This window comes from Strix aluco, chromosome 3 (assembly GCF_031877795.1).
Source record: "Strix aluco isolate bStrAlu1 chromosome 3, bStrAlu1.hap1, whole genome shotgun sequence".
Classification (NCBI taxonomy): Eukaryota; Metazoa; Chordata; class Aves; order Strigiformes; family Strigidae; genus Strix; species Strix aluco.
Genome location: NC_133933.1, coordinates 67,644,384 through 67,663,526, shown reverse-complemented (window position 1 = coordinate 67,663,526; position 19,143 = coordinate 67,644,384). Strand labels below are relative to the sequence as shown.

At 39.1% G+C, this 19,143-nt stretch overlaps 1 protein-coding gene across 6 annotated transcripts in view; it reads right to left on the bottom strand.

The window, feature by feature from the left end:
- MAP7 (microtubule associated protein 7) overlaps positions 1 to 19,143 on the bottom strand; it is a 107,218-nt gene that overhangs the window by 45,994 nt on the left and 42,081 nt on the right. For all 6 annotated transcript variants that reach the window (XM_074819007.1, XM_074819008.1, XM_074819010.1 and 3 more), the window contains exons 2-3: positions 8,134 to 8,202; positions 2,816 to 2,893 (exon numbers count right to left, since the gene is read on the bottom strand). In XM_074819007.1, coding sequence (XP_074675108.1) covers positions 2,816 to 2,893; positions 8,134 to 8,202 — 147 coding nt within the window. The remainder of the gene's footprint in view (positions 1 to 2,815; positions 2,894 to 8,133; positions 8,203 to 19,143) is intronic.

The following is a 19,143-nucleotide window of genomic DNA, read 5'->3' as shown; positions in this document are numbered from 1 at the left end:
CTGAAATAGCATTTGAGTTCCTGCGTGTCTTCTGCATTTTCTACAGAAAGTTTCAAAACTAGACATCAATATACTTAGGTGAAAGGGGATTTGTGAAGAAGACTTTTTATTCTTTTCAATTAAGTAGCATAATGTGATTCTCCAGAAAAGCAGATACTGCCAGTCCCACCATGCATATGCTATATGTATCCAGACAACAAAAATGACAACACTCATCTTTCCTACTCTCTAAACTCTCATTAAAAAGAGAAAAGGTACACAACCAAGTGTGATAAGTAGAGTAAGACTGCTAAAATACAACTGCCAGGTGCAAGCACATCCTCAGGAGAGCAGAGCACATACTAACCCATCACACCACAGTGAAAGCCACATCTATCACAGCATAGTGGAACCTGAAAAAAATAAAGCTTGAGAGTAAACAAAAGGGGAAAAAAAATAGGTCTCAAATCAACCCTCCTGTAACATCAGAACACTGACCAATAAACACTATTAAACTGGTACTCCACATGATCTCAACAGAAGGTTCTAACAACTTAATTTTCGTGAAAAGATGGATGATGTGACCTCCTGCAGTTCAAGTTGCTGAAAGTACAAAATGGAATTGTTAAAGATTACTACCAGCTCTATACCTACAGAACAGAATGCTACCTTTTTTTGGAAGCAGAGAATAATTCCACTTGTGGTGTGACTGAAATTCTCAACTTCTGCTTAAAAAGAAGCCTTTGCTAACCTCAACCAATCCCCTGAATCAAAAATCACAGAATCACAGAATTGTCTAGGTTGGAAAAGACCTTGAAGATCATCCAGTCCAACCATCAACCCAACATTAACAGTTCCCAACTACACCATATCCCTCAGCGCCTAACAACCTGTTCTGTAAAGAAATGCTTCCTAATATCTAGTCTAAACCTTCCCTGGTGCAACTTGAGGCCATTACCTCTTGTCCTATTGCTTGTTACTTGGTTAAAGAGATTCATCCCCAGTTCTCTGCAGCCTCCTTTCAGGTAGTTGTAGAGGGCGATGAGGTCTCCCCTCAGCCTCCTCTTCTCCAGACTAAACAACCCCAGTTCCCTCAGCTGCTCCTGGTACGACATGTGCTCCAGACCCTTCACCAGCTTCCTTGCCCTTCTTTGGACACGCTTGAGTAATTCAATGTCTGGAGAGGAATTCAGTTTAAATCCAACTTAATTCCATTAAAAAAAAAAAAAAAAAAATCCTTCCTTCAGTTGCTTTACTCTTGCATGGCTGATGTCCCAGTATTAACAAAATCCAACTCCAATTTTCAGTGAGACACATTTATGTGACAACATTATACAATGATGTTTGAGATAGACAGCTTCAGCATTTCTTTGCTATGGTTCACATGACATGACTGACTGATTATCTAGGTTCTGCACTAAAAAAACGAAGCTTGCATGTCATTGTAAAAATCATTGCTCTGCTGTATTGGAACACAAATCTCAAGAGACAGCTCCTAAATCATAATGGTAGCTGACAAATATACAGATGAAAGTACAACGCAACTTTCAATTTTCTTGTTAGTTCAAAATAATTCTTCATGCAATAACACACAATACACTCATACATCATGGGGATATGCAGAACTCTCCCATTTAGGAATGAAGGATTCCATGCCAATTTAAAAAAACCCTACCCTTTGATGTTGCTTTTAAAGTATGTCACGCAAAATAACAAGTTTCTCAACAGAACTCAAGTTCTTCCAGTAACATTTATTTATCAATAGCTAGAAAAATCAGAAACTTAAGGAAAACTTAAAGAAAGCATCTCTCTTCACTTGAGTAAAGCATTGCTAATACACAAGGATCAAACCTGAAAAAAGAAAAAATTCAAGACATGGAAGTGTCATCTATGACTAATTAAAATAGGCCAGTTATCTCCATTTGCTCTGGAACCTGAAGAAACTAAGCCTATGCATACAATCAACCTGAACTCCAGGACCAGCTTTTTAGGGACTGGCAAACACCCTGTCACGTTATCCCCTTGAGCAAGCTCTCCTTTTCCCCTCCAAAACAACCATAGCGATTCATGCATAGCTAGTACAATGTTATAAGGTGCTGTAAAGAAGGAAGGATATTAATTTTATTAAGACCTAGATGGCAATAAATCATGGCTCTCTGAGTTAGAAAAAGCAGCATAACTCTGGCTGGGGTTATGATGTAGTTGTATAAATTTATGCAAGCTAGGAAATGGAAATAAAGAATTTCCATTTCTCAAGCCATAAGAACAACGCAGCATCCAAAGAAATCAGGGTGAACGTGTAAAAAAAAAAAAAAAGGAAATACTTGTGCTTCCCAACCACCCAATTGCCACAGAAAGTTGTTGCAGCCAAACATACAAATAGTTTTCAGAAAGCCATCAATTTGGCTTCACATAGTTCTATAATTCTCTCACCACCACATAGTACACTGCCCATCACTAGCTGCTTGTTAAGTAACATTCACCTTCACTATTCACTTGAACAGTGTTATACATGCTCATGCATGGGTGACATTTTATAAGATATTGAGCACAGCTATTTGACACCTGATAGAGATTTATCTGAAAAGAAAAGTTTACATATAAAAATTCAAACCATGCATTGGCAACACGTTCTGCGATTCTATTTTATGGCAATAAAGAATACATTCAACATGTTAAGTAGTCTAATCTTAATGAGCAAAATATTCTAAAACTTTAAAATTCCATTTACATCAGTGAAGCTTCCTTGCACAATTTCAGGAATCAGCCCATTTTTCACTCAGATTCACAAAAGTAATGTGACAGGTATAGCAATGATGAATTGAGTAGGCCTTACCTAGCTGTTTTTCTCGTTCTTCTCTCCTTTCTCTAGCAAGCCGTTGCCTGTCATCAACCTTTAGTATTGTTGGATGATCTGCAAATGGAGGGAGGGGGAAAACATCAGGCATATAGCATAAAATCAAACAGTATCATAAACAAGCTTTTAGGGGAATGACCATTAAGCAACTCTATGTCATCTACTTTCAAAATAGATCACATTTCCAGAAATCCACCTTAAGGAAAAAAAAAGGGAACAATTAAAAAAATATGAATGCATTCTAATTATCAAGATGTAAAACACTCCCAAAGAATGGACTAAGTTGTAACTCTGAATTCCAAGCAAGACTACTGCCTGTGAAAACCCAGGAAGAAGTTTTGTGTTGTTCCCAAGCCTGTAACAACGTGATTGCTTGAGAGCATTCTGACAAGATACCATCTATTATTCCATAATCTCTCTCCAAAATGCATCCACAGGAAATTCTATTATAATGCAGTACCCTCTTCCCACCACTATTGCCTCAAAAAAACAATAAGCCCTATTTCATGATACTGAAGAAGCTCAGTACCCAAGCAAAACAGATTGGAACAACACTGTAGCAGTTCTAGTTGAGCTTCTGAAGACAGCACGATATTGATCTCTACAGATGTTTGTGCACTCATGTGTTCAAAGCTCTGGCAAACCCATTAACACAGTGCATCACATGCATGGACTGGTAACCAGTAAAGTAAGTGATAGTTCCCTCAGCTATCCTTGTAGATTGAAAGTTAGCCACATGATTTCTTTAAAAATAACTGCAACTGGCCACTTGGATCACAGCAGTAAGACTGAGGATAACATGAAAAATCTGTGTCAGAGCTCAGGCTTGACTAAAAAAAATTCAGGCTTGGTTAGAAAAACATCACTTGCTCAGTGAGTTCTCTAGAAGACAACAAAATGCTAAACAGCTAGCATCCTACCTCCAGCCTCAGCAGTGGAACAGTTCCAGACAAAAAGGGAACAAAATCCAAGTTACCAATTCATCTCCGCATGCTGCCAAAACTAATTTCCTACTCATCCTTAGCCTGTTCTGTTAAATCTGGAAAGCTGTTAATTTTATGCTTTTTTCACTAGCACTGCAAAAGTCTGCTTTGAATAAAAATACAAGTAAACAAAAAACCCCACAGAAAAAAATCAAAAAGATTTCTGGGTATAAAGAAATGGTTTAGTATTGAGGGGAACTCAGTTTCTAAGTATTTTAAGATAAAGAACTACCTAGGATACTGACACCATGGAAGTGCACATAAAAACAAGACAACAGGTCCTTTTTGCTATTTGGTGCAAATACACAAGTAAGCAATTTGTAAACGCATGTAAAGTCAGCCTATTTGTGTATAGACTGCACTCCTATAGAAAAAAGTTACTAGCAAGACAATACAACTGGTCATAAAAATGAAGTTAAAGATATTTGCAAAAATAAATCCTTAAGTAAGGATGTGCTAGACAGATTTTGAATAGTTATTTGACTTAGACAAAAAATCAATAATGTGCAATTCATATTCTAACAGAAGTTTATGCATCAGGATGACAAGATTTCTAGGATGAACGAGTTCACTGACGACTAGCTTCAGTTTAATTACGTTTGAACTCTCATCAGTGAAAAACTATCACCTCAACAACAGTCAGAGACTACAGCCCCAATTAATGGCATTAACAGCGATACAAAGTAAGAGCTGTAAGAACAACATTCAAACATGATAGCCCCAATGAAAGGTGCAATAAGTGAACAATTCACCAGCAAAGACAATCCATCACCCAGTTACAGATCAAACTTTTAAGGTTGGTTGAATAGCACACAGTGCTGCCATTTATTAAACTATGCCTAGCCATGCCATTGCATAGATTGGTCCAATGTACGGTGTAGATTAACATTTGCCTGATGTTAGGAAGTGTGCTGACTCGCATGTAGTCTCTTCAGCATACAGACACACAGGTCAAAAGGGTTATAATATTCCTTCTCTCTCATGACTGGCACACAAGGTTCACCAAACATGAATTTCTGTAGCATGAATAATTAGTGCTAGTGGAATAATACACATGCAGTATGAATTTCCCTGGAAAACAAGGATTCCCTTCAAGGGCTGAGCAAAGTCAATGTAACATCGAGTTGACAGAGAATGATGAGACACTGGGGACTAACGTAAAATCCTGCTTCTTTCAGAATGTACTATTCTCCTTCCAGGTTGGGTTTTTGTTTTGTTTTTCTTTTTTTTTTTTTTGTTCTTGAGAGGAGAGACTTCCCTATCAGGGAGAAGCAGCAATTCTTCAAAGAGGCAGAAGGGTTACATGGACAGGCAAACTGAAAAGGTCTCCCATAAGAATTCCTAATTATAAGCAATGGAAGGAATAAAATAAATTTTTAAAGCTGCCCTCTGCCATTCTGTTTGAAGCTATCCAATTATTTTTTCTATATCACCACCTGATAGTGCTCACACGTGCACACGCACAGAGCCCCTCTCCCAACACCCCAGGATGTTAGAACAATCCTAAAGAATTTACATTAAGTTGCAGGCTATGCAGAATGTAAGTATGTCTTCAGTAACAAGCTATTTTGCATACATTTGGAATCACAAAGAGCTAAATCAATATTGGCACAAGGATGGGGATAACACCTTTGTAGCAGACCAGCATTGCCTTTGCTCTACTAGAAGCTGGAGCATACATTACTGGGCAAAGCTTACACTGTTAAGTAAAATGTCTTTTCTAAGCCTTGAAAATGATCCTTCACAGTTTGGCTACAAGCCCAATCTCCAAAAACTGCATTCTGAATCCAGCTGATCTGCTGACACGCCCAGTACATAGCTTCAATAGTTTCATGTTGTAGCAAAACAAGAAAGTTCACTGGGCCTGCTTGCCATTTTATTTCTCATGTCTCTGCTGATTAACAACCCACCAGGCAAGTACCTGGGGGATTGCCATTTCTTCTTATTCAGTAGGAATACCAGGACAAACATGCAAGGTACTTTGTCCTCCCTCTTGCTTGTATTCGTCATCAGGCAAAGCTTTAAGTAGCTGCACAATGAGATGGTAAACATAATTTGCAAATCCTACAAGAATTCCTCAATTCTTACAGAAATAATTGATAACTGGGCATATGCAAACCCTTACAGAGAACGCTCTAGGAAGACCCACATACTGCTGTAGAAGCAGTCTGGTTATGATGTAACACGTGTGAACTCACACTCAGTAATCTATTTCACTACACTTACATAACATACAGATGTTTAATATTATGCCTGGGAGAGATGTTTGGAGATTAAATAAACCATAGTTGTATAAAGGGGAAATTAATGTTGTAGCTATTGCTGGAAATTACGCCTCAAAAACTACATATGAAAACAGTATTTTTCCATAAACTTACAACACTTACTGTGAGTTCGAAGTTATTTAAAAGACCTTAGAAGTTATGAACAGTATTTTGCAGAAATTCAGCATGGAAATTTCAGTCATTTTTAGTCCCTAATTCTATTAACAAAAGGAAAATGCAAGCTTTTCAAATCTTCTACATAATTACTCACAAACTCTTAAGCATAGTTGACATTTGTACAAATTAGGTTGTAAGTTTGTTAAATTAGTAATTATCATATGTATTTACTACATATGGTCAGTTTCTGCGGCTCAGGTAACTATCTGCTGCACTCGATGTGTCTTCAAAAGTCAGTCTACTACTATTCACTTCCACCTAAATTCCTCTCAATCTTGTCTCACAAATGGCTGCTTCCTTTCTACCCTTGATTCCTAGGGTGCTAACTTCTTACACTAAAGAAACTAAAAAGGATATCAAGTTGAAAAAGACACCCAGTGTGTATGTTAGTTCACAGGGGTGCAGCAGGGAAAAAGAAATGTAAGCCACAGCATTATTTGAAAAGATGCACTGCTTGGATCTCAAATTCTCTTCCCTTTATCTAGCTCCCTTTGAACTGCCATGCACACAGAGTTGCCTTGGACTCCCAATATTTCATCAGCCTGTAGACACCTTCCAGACAGCAACGACATTGATTATAGTTACAGCTGTCATTCCTGCTGCAAACTCTTTGGTTTGGTTTTTAACCAAAACAGTTTGACACAAAATTCGTCTGCAGTATAAAGAAAATAACAACCACCACCCCCAAACAAACCAAAACCAAACCACCAGCTCTCAAGAACTCTCCCCAACGCTGACTCTCACCAGCTCAGTGCGGAGCTAAACCTGCACACATGACTGTGCCCTTCCTCTCTCCAGCTCCAGGAATTTTGCATTCCTTTCTACACACCAGCATAGATGATGGTAACACAGGTACAACGCCCTTCTGAGAAATGAAAACTGGGATTGAATTACTGCAGGATAAAGTGGATACAGAATGCTGTCCAAAGCCAAGAGTTCCGTTTTTGCCATGGAAGTGGGTAATGTTATCTCCATTCTCCCCTTTTTTTCCCATTGCCCTTCTGATTGAGAGCAGCCATGAATACTGCGCTTTGTGCTGGACCCAGCACTGCCTGGCAAAGTGTGTGAGGTCTCATCTGAACACAGACAGCACTGAGATTGCTTCCCTCTGGGGATGTAGGCCAAAGGTACCCAGTTTGGGGATAGAGAAGAATCTGCTGGTACAAAACAGACACTAAGCTGCCAACCCATCAAGGAGTTGAAAAGGGGGTGCTTACAGACAGTATGCCTAGTGCTCAGCAACACAAACACCTGTGCTTCCTCAGGCACCTAAACAAGATCATTATTAACTGCGTATTTTACGCTCGGGTACCTGAACTGCAATACAGGCAGAATTTAGATATTTAAGCGCTCTTCTGGATCTTGGTCTAAGCATGCAAGTGGAACAGACTCACGGCATCAAGGACTACATTAAGCATTTTAGTACAGACACTTTCAACCATGTAAGTGAACAGTGAATTAAATCCATGCAATGTACCAATCAGGTATGCCCACTGTACAAATATGGCATGCTTTGTGGTAAGTGAAGAAATATCTGAACAGAAGCACATTCATATAAAGCTGCAAATCTTTGCCTACAGCAGATAATTCTCATGCAAGCACAGATTCAAGTATAGTGGCTTCTGTTGCCTTATCTCACTTCACAATCCTCATTCCTAAACTGTACTACAGGTAATTTTTTTCAGTTTTGCTTCTTTGCAAACAGAGATAACAGCCTAAGTAAATATGAACAGTCATTGACATCAGTTTTGACCAAAACAGTAAGAGAGGTATAAGACCATCAAATACTTCAAAAATTCTTACCACAACAGCTGTTTTTCATACACCATTGAGGCAAACAGCCTTATAACATAAAGCATGTGGAATGGCATACCTGGTTTAGTTCCGGTGTTGCTTTGTCCTGAAGTGACTTTCTTGTCTTGTATTTTAGAACCTTCAGGTGCTAAAATAAGGAAGAAAAGGAAAGAGATTAGTTAACCATATTACTACACAACAGCTCAACCACTCTATTATAATGCAACTTAAACATTGCCAAACTCCCTTTAAAACCAGACCGTTCTGAAATACCACTTTATAATACCATTCCACACCATTTTGCATAGAAAAACCCCTGAAGGTTACACAGAAGACACTGAAGCCGCAATACAAGTTCCCTGTTCAAGTCGAGGAAAGAGCCGCAAGAAGATTCCATTTTAACAGTGTTGGTTTTAATCAGGTGTATGATTATTTTCCCATGCTGTGCTAATGTTATACATGCAGCTAATTTTTCTTCTTCCTTCTCAGTGACGCTTTGGAAACCACTACTTCTGAAGAACAGCAGCCTTTAAATTTTTATTTTTTAAAAATTTAATTTCCTTTGGAGGAAGCTGGATTAATCACACTGATAAATGCAAGTTAGGGGGAATAACAGAATGAAACTGCAGAGCGACTTTGAAGAAGCAAACATTCAAACCTGTTGCAATGTTTGGATGCAATGAGGAAACTGTGTTGCTAAAGGTGACTTGCAGATCCTAGGTTTCTAAAGGTATGGTACAAGATACTGGTAAAAGCTTCATACACTGTTTACGAATTACTAACACATGCATTACGCAAAATGGAAGAGAGGACAATTTATGACCTGAATGAAATCTAACAGAGGATATTTTCCCATTATTTTCTATAGGCTTTTTTTTGATCAGACCCTGTCAGTCTACATATAGGTAGTTCTGGGGCTCTGAATGCCCTTTCAACAATTCTTTATAAAGAAAAATCACAAGATTAATTATTATACTTCAAATTACAACCATATCTTGTGATCAATAGAAGTAACTACTGTTGAACTTAACAAATATTGATTCCAAATCACAATAAGAATTGTCACACCTTAAAGACAGACCAACAAAAGATTTTAGTATTTTGCCATTTTAAAGGCCTCATACAAAGGATTAGTTTGACCTGCAGGTAGATGGACCAATTTTTGGCAAGATAATCTGAGCACCACTGAACACTTGCACCTCCAGGCTTTGCAGGATCTACCATTATCAAAACCCATACTTCCTCCTCTCAGTGTTCCAAACAGCTGGTACTAAGCCTGAAAAAATATGGTTTATTCAAAGTGCATTGAAACTCTTTATATCTTACTATCATGTTAACTTTGGTGGGGGGAGGTAAAACAGACTTTCCTCTGGCTCAAATTAGCCATTTAGAACATTCTCAGAAAAAGTCCCGCTGTAATACATGGGGAACCTACATCGTGATTCCCACCAGCCTTTCCTAGGGCATCATACAGAAGAGGAAACTGTTATCAAGTAGTAAAAAAATTGTTTCTGAGCATTAGTGAGAGCACTGACCTTCTACTAGCTTCAGCACAAGTTTCTTCACATCTCTCATACAGTGCACACACATCATTCAAGCATTGCACCATGGGATCATGCAATACTCCATTAACTTCAAAACAATGGCTTAAATGCCATCCAGATAATACACTTATAACAGAGCCGAGGTACACAGAGTAATATTTTTTGCCATATTTCCTCTTGCCTGACATTTCCTTGGAATATTTTGTGACACAGTTTGAGTGTACATTCATATGACCACTCATATGACAAGCGATGAACAGATGGCACAACCATGAATTTCAATGTTGCTGGGTATCAAATAGGAATTGGCACAAGTATTTAGTAACTACTGTAGGTGTGCTCCCACATAAAATACCTCATGCTTTAAAATACAGACAGATTAATCAGACAGCTAAACATCTGAAATCCAAGCCTAAATATTGACAACACTGGTTGCAGCAAGACTCAATAACCTAGCACATGCCAGGAAAGACATCATTCAACTACCTAATACTTGCCTGCTACTTAGCTTGAACCAGTACCTTTACATGGAGGGAATAAAAGTTGCATAAAGAAGTGTTAAAAATAAGAGGGTATTTTCTTCTCCTCTAGTTACACACACCTCCATGAAATGCCTAACTGCAAGTATGTAAATTTAACTAAGCAATAAAAATCCAGACATACTAAAAATGCAAATCTGTCAGATGATTTTAAGATATGTGCTACTGATTATTGCTTGAAAGGATGGAACTTCAACTTTAAGGCAGCTTCTGGGGATTAAAATGCAAGTGTGAAACAATACTGTGAACAATACATTCCTTTGGCAATACAAGTTAAATACCTGAGTTAAAATGGATTTCTGTATTGCCTAAATAGCTAAGTATATACTTGATATCAAGTATCTAACTGAATCACAGAAAACAATGGAAGGAATCCAAACTAAGTTACTATATCTTCATTTTGTTATAGTAAACAAAGAAATGCCATGTGAAATTTTATTACTTTAGGTCATATACTTGTGAATTTAGAAGAAGTTACATCTGCAAAATAAACTGGAGGATAACATCACCAAAGCAACATAAAGGATTCTGCTGCCATCCTGATATGTGCACTACATTATTGTATTTTGGTCTTTTAACGATGTAACATGCTCTGTAAGACGACCCTGAGTGGGAATCAAAAGATACTTAGCTCCTTTCTCTCAGCTTTGCCATCACTATATGGCATAGTATGAAACAGAAAACAAGATCTCAGTTTTTCTATCTGGAAGCGAGGAAAAAAAGGAAGGGGGGAAAAAAAAAAAGAAAAAGATAGGTCCTGCTACTAAATACGTATGCATTTGTAAACATAGAGATCTGAAGTAAAACCAGTTGCAGCACAGAATTCAGTATTTAAACATTCCAGAGGCAGAGCTGAAAAGGATGCATAAGGCTGACCAGTGCAAGGGAGGATCTCTGTAGGTTCAGCTTTTAGTTTTACCTTGAACCAAGGCAAATGCAAAACTGGCAGGTTATTCCTAAAAAAAAAAAAAAACCAAAACAGTTTTGTGATGGAAAATAATTCTATTTACAAATCTATGATTGGTTCTGATATGTCTATGTGTTCACATTCAGACAGGTTTAATCAATGCTTCTATTACCAGGATGAGTACAAGCTCTAGAAGGACTGATAAGCAATTTACCCCATTTCTCATTATAATTACATACAGTCACTTCCCACAGCAGCTAATATTCCTTGTCTCAAGCACCTGTACCAAAGCCTACTTTCTAAAAGGTAAAAAAAAAAATTATAACAGCAAGAAGTACTGAAAAAAAGCTGTTCCATGATCAGTATCTGTCAGACTGTAAGGTTATTAAAGGCATTTTTTTCTAAGGTGTTCCTCTTGAAGTAAAGAAATCAGCTATCCTCAGCTTCTCCAAAGAAGGTCTGCATGAGCAGAAATAGGAATTACTAGCAAAGGGAAGCAAAGCAAGTGCAAAAAGAAATTGTATCTTAAAAGGTGCCAAGCTGAGCAAAAGTCTCATAGGAAACCTTGAAAAAGAACTTTAAGTTTTCAGTGCTTCTTTACCTGCTAGGTAAGTTGTGATCAAACTGGCCTGAGAGACTAAGCAAGACAGCACATCCAACAGGAAAAGCCTGAGATGTAAAGCCCCTGAGAGGATGCCCTGGAAAAGCAGGAAGAACATTCACCCAGACCTTGGAAAAACCACAGAACGCCAAGGAAACACTGAGCTGGGAAGTGTTACACCAGCATTTTGACAGGCTTTTTAAAAAAGCACAAGAGCTGTGCAGATTACAAGCGTTTGCTTTTCAGGCTGTGGCAAATCAAGTGCATGCTTGCACAACATAAACCAGCTATCCCCAGTGAGGTGAACGGCAAACCAGAGCCCCCATAGCAAGGCTGGACAATGTTAAAGCCCTGTTCAGTTGAGGAAGGACATTGGCCACAGGACAGAGGTAGCTGCACTACCAGGTCTCCACTTCCAGAGGTGGAATCTTAACAGATGCAATGCAGTGGGAAGGAGCACTTGGGGACCACAAGCAAAAGATGGTGCTTGGACCCCATGTCAGGGTCAGGACATACACAGCAGCCCCCACAGAACTGCACCCTAGCAAACACCTGAAAAAGGGAACTGTAAAAGGGCTGCACAGCAGTGGATGGGAGCAGAAGCACAGGTCAACCCAAGGCATGCAGACAGCTATGCCTGGCTCCGCTGAGCAGCAAAGAGGAGAGACCACCTTCCAGTTTCTTGCTCTAATTCCACAAGTGAGACACAGAAGTATTGAAGAACAGCCAGGTGGAAAAAGAAATAGCTAGAACAGAAGAGGAGGAACTAAAGGGAAAAGAGAAAAAATCCTAGCTATTCTGTCCCTGCCACTTGTCAGCTAATCCCCCCGTTTGACTGAACAGCTGCTTAATAGCCAAAGAGTGCCAGGGGATGCGTGTTACGAGATACAGAAGCCATCAGAAGTGACAACTGGAACAAACTAGTGCCTCAGTCAAAAAGCGTTGCCAATCCGCAGCAGAGAAAATCCATCATTAAACTGGGAAATTAAGAACAGAGTTAACTGAGAACTGTTATATTCTTTACTCCTTAGCATCCAATTCTGCTACCCCAGCTACTTCCTTACGAACATTGCTCCAACAAACAAAATCCCACTCTTCAGTTCACATGCTTATTTTATACAGCCTGATATGCACAATGTAAAAATGCATAGTTTAAACTAGTCAAAATTAAGCAGAGAATACAGCCTCCTAGGACTGTTTAAGCAAGAATAAAGAAGTGGGGCTACCCTAGGCATTTTTATCTAGCCACTGGGAACAGCGGCTGGCTAGCACATCATTCAAATTGGAGGTATTGTTGTGCTGGGTGAAGTGTGTTGAAAGTGCAGATACTGACAAAGTTTATTAGCTTAAATGCAGAACCCCATTAAGACCGAAATCCCGAATACCTGACTTGGAATATGAATCTTGAGCATTCATTAACTGGTTGTTCTGTTCTAAAGCAACAGCACTGAACTTCAAGACTAAAGATTCTCTCTACTGGCAAAACTGGAGTGTTTATCCTACTAACAAATTTATGTGAGCCATGGTCCAGGGACTGAATACAGGGAAAACAAAGTTCAACATGAATAAAAGCTTTCCCATTGCTTGTGACTTTTGCCTGTTCTTACATCCACTGTTATAAGACTTTGGTAATATGAACACATGTAAAAGCTACTATCCATATTTACAGTAAAATATACCTTGCAAGTCTTTAGCATTTCTTGTTCTAAGTATATATATGGACACTATTGATAATACAAACAATATACTAAGCAATATTTTAGTGCCGTTATTGCTCTAGAGTTAAGTACTGCATTCATTCCATATTTGCACTTCATACTTATCTTTTACTTGTATTTTAAAATTGGAAGCTTGGGAACAAAGGACAGTGATCTTTCCAGAGATAAATAGGTTTGAAAGTCCTATGCCTGGCCAAAAATTACCGAGATGCATGCAGCTCAGCTGATAGATAAAAAGGTAAAAACCAAGCAGCTGGATGTTTAATATTAAAATCTTCAGAATAAGTCAGGATAAAGTTATGATCTGCTCTCCTCTTCAGAAATGTGGAAGGCAGTAAGTCTTAAAAAATACACAAGAAAAAACCCACATATGCACTCATTAAAGACTACAGTTTTCATAAAATCCACTTGTCAACAACCCTGAAACTACTCCTCAAGAAGAGCTTGGGGAGAAGTGGCCTGGCAACCTGTTTCAGCACAGCTGGAGACAGCATTTTCTGGTATTGCTGCACTGTACTAGAGGTTGGACTGACCTTGGACAGACCACCTTCCTTATGCTGCTGCTTCTACCAGCTGTCTCCGAGCTGAACACTGAGTCAAGGCTACTCCTTGCTTTCATTTATTCACTGTGTAAGCACACTCTGGAGCCCTAATCTTGTTCAAGGCCCAATGTACTTTTTCATAAGATTATTATAAACCAGTGCTTTGAGTGTAACAAAATTACACTGCAATCAGCACTAGCTTTGCTTTTGTAAACTCTCATACACAAAATATATAACAGTTACCAAAGTAAAGTCCTTCAAAATGACAGAGCAAGAAAATTTTTACTTTCAGCCAACACATGCTACAATATGATGCTGCTGAGAAGCACGGAGATGGATCAAGCTGAGAGATCCAAACACAAAAGCCTGAACACAAAACTAAACCCTCTCCTTTGGTCATCACTGAAACTCATTTGTACATACTGATCAGAAAAGTTGTGTCTGAGATATTTACTCTGAGACTTGAACAGTGCAGGAACACAGGAACTAAGCATCAGCATTTTATTCCTATTAAACATCTCCTCCTTTTCTCCTACTTTGTAACAACTTAAAACTTTCCTTCCCTGCAGGAAGTAATAAATGGTGGCTTGCGGGTTGCTGTTGGCCTCCAAAGAGCAAGCAGCCTGCCAGCAGTAAGCGCCTAGCCACAGACCATTCTGAAGCAAGCTTCATCCTTTAAAAATCTTGCTGCAGAGCCCTTCTTACGTAGCAGATGTGCTGGCCTGGTAGCCAGCAGAGGCTCCCTGAGCAGCTGCTGAGGACAGGAGCAAAACAGCACTGTAAGAAACCCCTACTCTCAGTCACTATGGACAAAGAGCTTCCTGGTATCTCCAGGAAGGCTCAGAGACTGGTTCGACAGAGAGTTCAGTTGGGAAGATCAGGGGAGTGCTGGGGGTGAGCTCAGAAATCAAGATTTTTTAGTACAACAGGATGGGAAAGCAAGAGAAATATCTGGAGATGGGAAGACTGTAGGACTGAGCAATAGGTTGCAGAAGGGACAAGAAGAGAATCAGAGGATTCCAATAGGAAGGGCATCCTGCGTGACAATAACATGCATTTTGCAGCAGCTTGGTCACAAGAGATGTGAGCTTTTTCAGGAAGGGGGGAACCAAGACACTCATGGTGCACTGGCTTTCTTTCAGGTTAATCTTTTGGGGAAGAGCATGCAGATCAGAACAGAAGCGAAGCATCAGGATGGAAAGTCTACACTCTGCACGCTTACTGTCAAGCCTCCACCACTCCACCCAAAAAAACCCCAAGCCCTCTTAAAAGCCCTGGTGTAGATGATTCATAAAGAGACACTACAAAGATTTTCCTAACAGAGCTACCATTTCAGAAGAAAAATAGAAACACATCCAAACTAACATCCTCAGGCTTCTTAATTCAAATGCTTCAGAAAACTGTTAGCAGAATGGGTATGGTTATACTGTTAGAGCTCCAATCAAAATCCTTTTGTAGGAAAATGTTCTAATTAGCAACACTGATAAAATTATTTTTAAAAGATTTACAAGGTTCTGCCTATTACTATAGCAGTGAGGCAATAAGAACCGCGAGGCGTTTGAATTCTCTAAAAGGCTTAGATCTAAAGTACTCCAGTGATGTAAAACTAAGATCTAGACTTCCATTTTGAAAGAATAAAGAGACGTGGCTATTTTGGTTACATGTCAACACTTAGATTCTCTTGTTAAGGGAAGTAGGTCAAAGGAACTGTTGAGGGAACTAGGGTGAAGCAAAGAGTACTTGCAGACTATAGACCAGTTTGCTACTTTTAGTACAGGTAATAAAAGTCTTCACAATTTCAGATATAAGCTTTTTGAAATTTTCATCATTAGCAAATGGAAAATGCCTATTTTTTAAAAGTCTAAACAGCAGTACTTGCATAGTACATTTGCAAGTTAGAAGTTTGACTCAGAAGAGTGACACGATATTTCTATTTCATTTCTACTCACTAAAACAGTAAAGCAAAGCAAAGTTCATGCCTTAAATACGCCTATGAATTAACTTTACATAAAAATATTTTCAATTCTTAGAAGCTTGAAGCTGAAGTACATCTTTTCATACTTCCAATACTGTAGAACTCAAGGGTCTCGTTTGCAAATATAAATAAAGACATCAAGTTGCAGTGACCATCCCAGTTCTTGTCACAGAAGTTGCCATACAAAGCACTGTTACTAATGATCTTCATCTCTGCTGTCCTGGCTGAGCCTAGTAGGTAGGAAAACCCATCAGCATTAGTGTTTACTACTCATGGAATAGTAAAGAAGTTGCCATTGTTTTCATCATATTGTAGACTAGGAAGATAAACAGACAATTTAAAACTGTCACAGCTAATTTAGCACTAAATTGTAAAACGCTAAAAACAGGAGCATAAATAGATTTCTTTGGAAACAGTCCACAGACATAAAAATGGATTACACACATAACTACAGGGAAAGGGACACTTTTTTTTTAGATTAAAATTGTGTAACTGCTGTATTGGGAGATGCATATTTATAAAAGATTAGTTTTGGCTGACTATGTTGGCTTTAAAAAGCACTGCATCCTAAAATATTGAATAAAGTAGGAAAACATACCAAACTGATTGCCTTTGTAGGGAGAGCCCTTATGCCATTTAGAGTCTCTTAAAGATGATAAAAGAAACACAATAACTGTAACAGCATTTACAGAAAAGTTGACACATTATTTCTTCTGGATAATTATATTGCATCATCTTACTGCAATATAAAACAACGATATCAACATAAAAGAACCACTGGAAAAAAAGGTCCCTGTTATCTGCTGAAAAAGCCTGTGCTGTGAAGCAGTGGTTCTGCAGCTGACTAGAAGGCTGGCAAGCCCAGCCAGATACAGATGAGAGATACTAAAGGAAGCTTTTCAATTACACATCACCAGAATAAAAGCTGAAATGCCACTACTTGAGGGCATGCAGGGCAACCTCAGTTCCAGACACCCAGCATTTTGTGCCGTGCAACCTGTCTTAGGCCTTGTGCTGTTCAAACACCAAGACTGGTGCAACACTGCAACCTGCAGTGATTTATTTGTGACCCTGTTGCTCAAGGGCAAAACATTTTCAGCCAAGGTGCCAGAGTACCAGCTGCATCTCCTCCTCAGACTTCTGACTGCTGCGGGCAGCATTTGCTACCACGATGTCAGACAGATCCCCCACATCCAGAATCTGTGTCAGTGTATTGTTGTAGCAGTTGTACATGGAAGGTCACCTCAGAGATTATGAAATGGAGCACCTGTACATTTTTCTAGATGAAAAACTTTTCTGGACTTCAACTAGAGAGCTTGCTCCAAACTATGAGGTAATTCCTGTGAATATTTCCAAGTCACGATGAAGCTTACAGCTACCACTGAGATCTGGAGAATCAGGCACAGACTAGCCTGCTTTCAATATCATACTGATCCCAAGGTCAGATTGCTTGATCTGGGAAGAGCAACTTGAGTATTCATTATTTGATATCCTTGTTCAGAGGGCACAATGATGGAAGCACATTGCAGCCTTTGAGTTCTACAGAAACACTGATAGCAACTGCAGTACAGTAAAGTGAATATGGGGATGGAAAGAAGGGGAAAATGGATACTTTGCTATACATTGCTCTATTAAGCAATTTGATCTTGAGATCTAAACGTTTTTAAAAACAAAGCAATCTCTTCGGTCTCAGCTTTGCAATAAGAGAAGGTAATGATTTCTCCCCCCAAAAGTAAAATAAAATAGAACATTCTTTTGATGCAATATTTATTTTTAACTAAAATGAGTATACCACAAGATGAATACTGATTAATTTAGAAGACTCCCAAACTGACAGTGCTTTCTCCTTGCCAGCCCACTGACATACATAAGCCAGCATATCCCTGCTGAGCTCAGTGCATATCCATGCTTTCCTCTATGCTTTCAACTCTTCCTAAATTTGTTCAGGCTGCACTAGTCTGACAGGGGTTAATGCCATGTGCACCGAGGTTCATAGCTACCATCCCAGTGACTTCACGTTTAAGATACAGAGCAGGCCTGTAATGGTGGTGTTTTGGCCATGGCAACATACTGCTCATTCAAAACCAAGGCACAACTCTTTCTGTCTCAGTAGTTAATCCCTTCCTACAGTAACAGAGTGATGCTGTTGTCATATGGGGACATCCCCATATACACATACCATAGTTAGGTGCAGGCGCTGGTGCCCTATGCAAGAATAAATACTTGTTATCTTTACTGACATCTCAGTTTGCTGAGCTTTGCTCAACAAGTGAGGTTTAGACCACAGAAGCAATGTGAGGCTTTAGAACCATTTTTTTCTGTAGGGAGAAAATTCAGATAGGTACTGGCTTTTTGGACATTATGCAGAAGAGATAAATCTCAGCAGCTTATTTTTATGCTTTAATGACCTGTCTTTGCTGTGTGTGTAAGTGCAGTCATACACTAAATTCTAGGATGCTTCTAGCATCCCCCTGCCCCCGCCCCAAAAGGCTGCAAGTGTTTTAAAGAGGCATAAAACACTCCAAAATTGAAGTGATATGAACTTTGTAAGCTTAAAAAAAGTTCAAAAATAGGACTATTCCCCTTCAAAGCCTTATTTCTAGTTAGGTTACTTTGCATTGTCACCTTACACAACTACGCAAGTGAGACCTACAACACAGCTCTCCCACCGCATTACTTTTAGGACACACTGACCAGCTCTCTGGCCTTCTGGGTACGCCCAACTACTTTCTTTCTACAAAGCTTCTACCAGCAGTACAGCAGCTCTCACTGGTTTCCAAGTTACTAGCCTGCCAGATGAAGGACAATTCCCTCACTTCCCCTCCCTATTAAAAGACACCTACAATAAAGCTTAAGAGATTGCCATTATCCAACATTTCCCCTACTCTGCTTTCAATTACTTTAAATTCAGAATCACTGTACCCACTGAACTAAGTGGACTCCTGGCCTTCATCCCATAATTGCTTTAAATCATCTTCAGTCTCATCCTATTGCTTCCAAGAAGAAAACTGGGTTGCAAGAAAAACTCCGTTGAATTTTACCTGCTTTGTGAGAGAATAAACGGGGGCCCATCGCAAGAAGAGAAACAGGGTAACTTCAACCTAGCCTATAGATTTAGCAGCTATTTTCATCTTACAGTCAGCAATAACAGAAATACATTTTGCAAAAAAAACCCAAGTGACTTAAGACTTGAAGTGGTTTACTCCCAAAGAAACTGCTCTGCATAGGCCCTGACAACTGCCCTTAGTGAGATCTTACCAAAT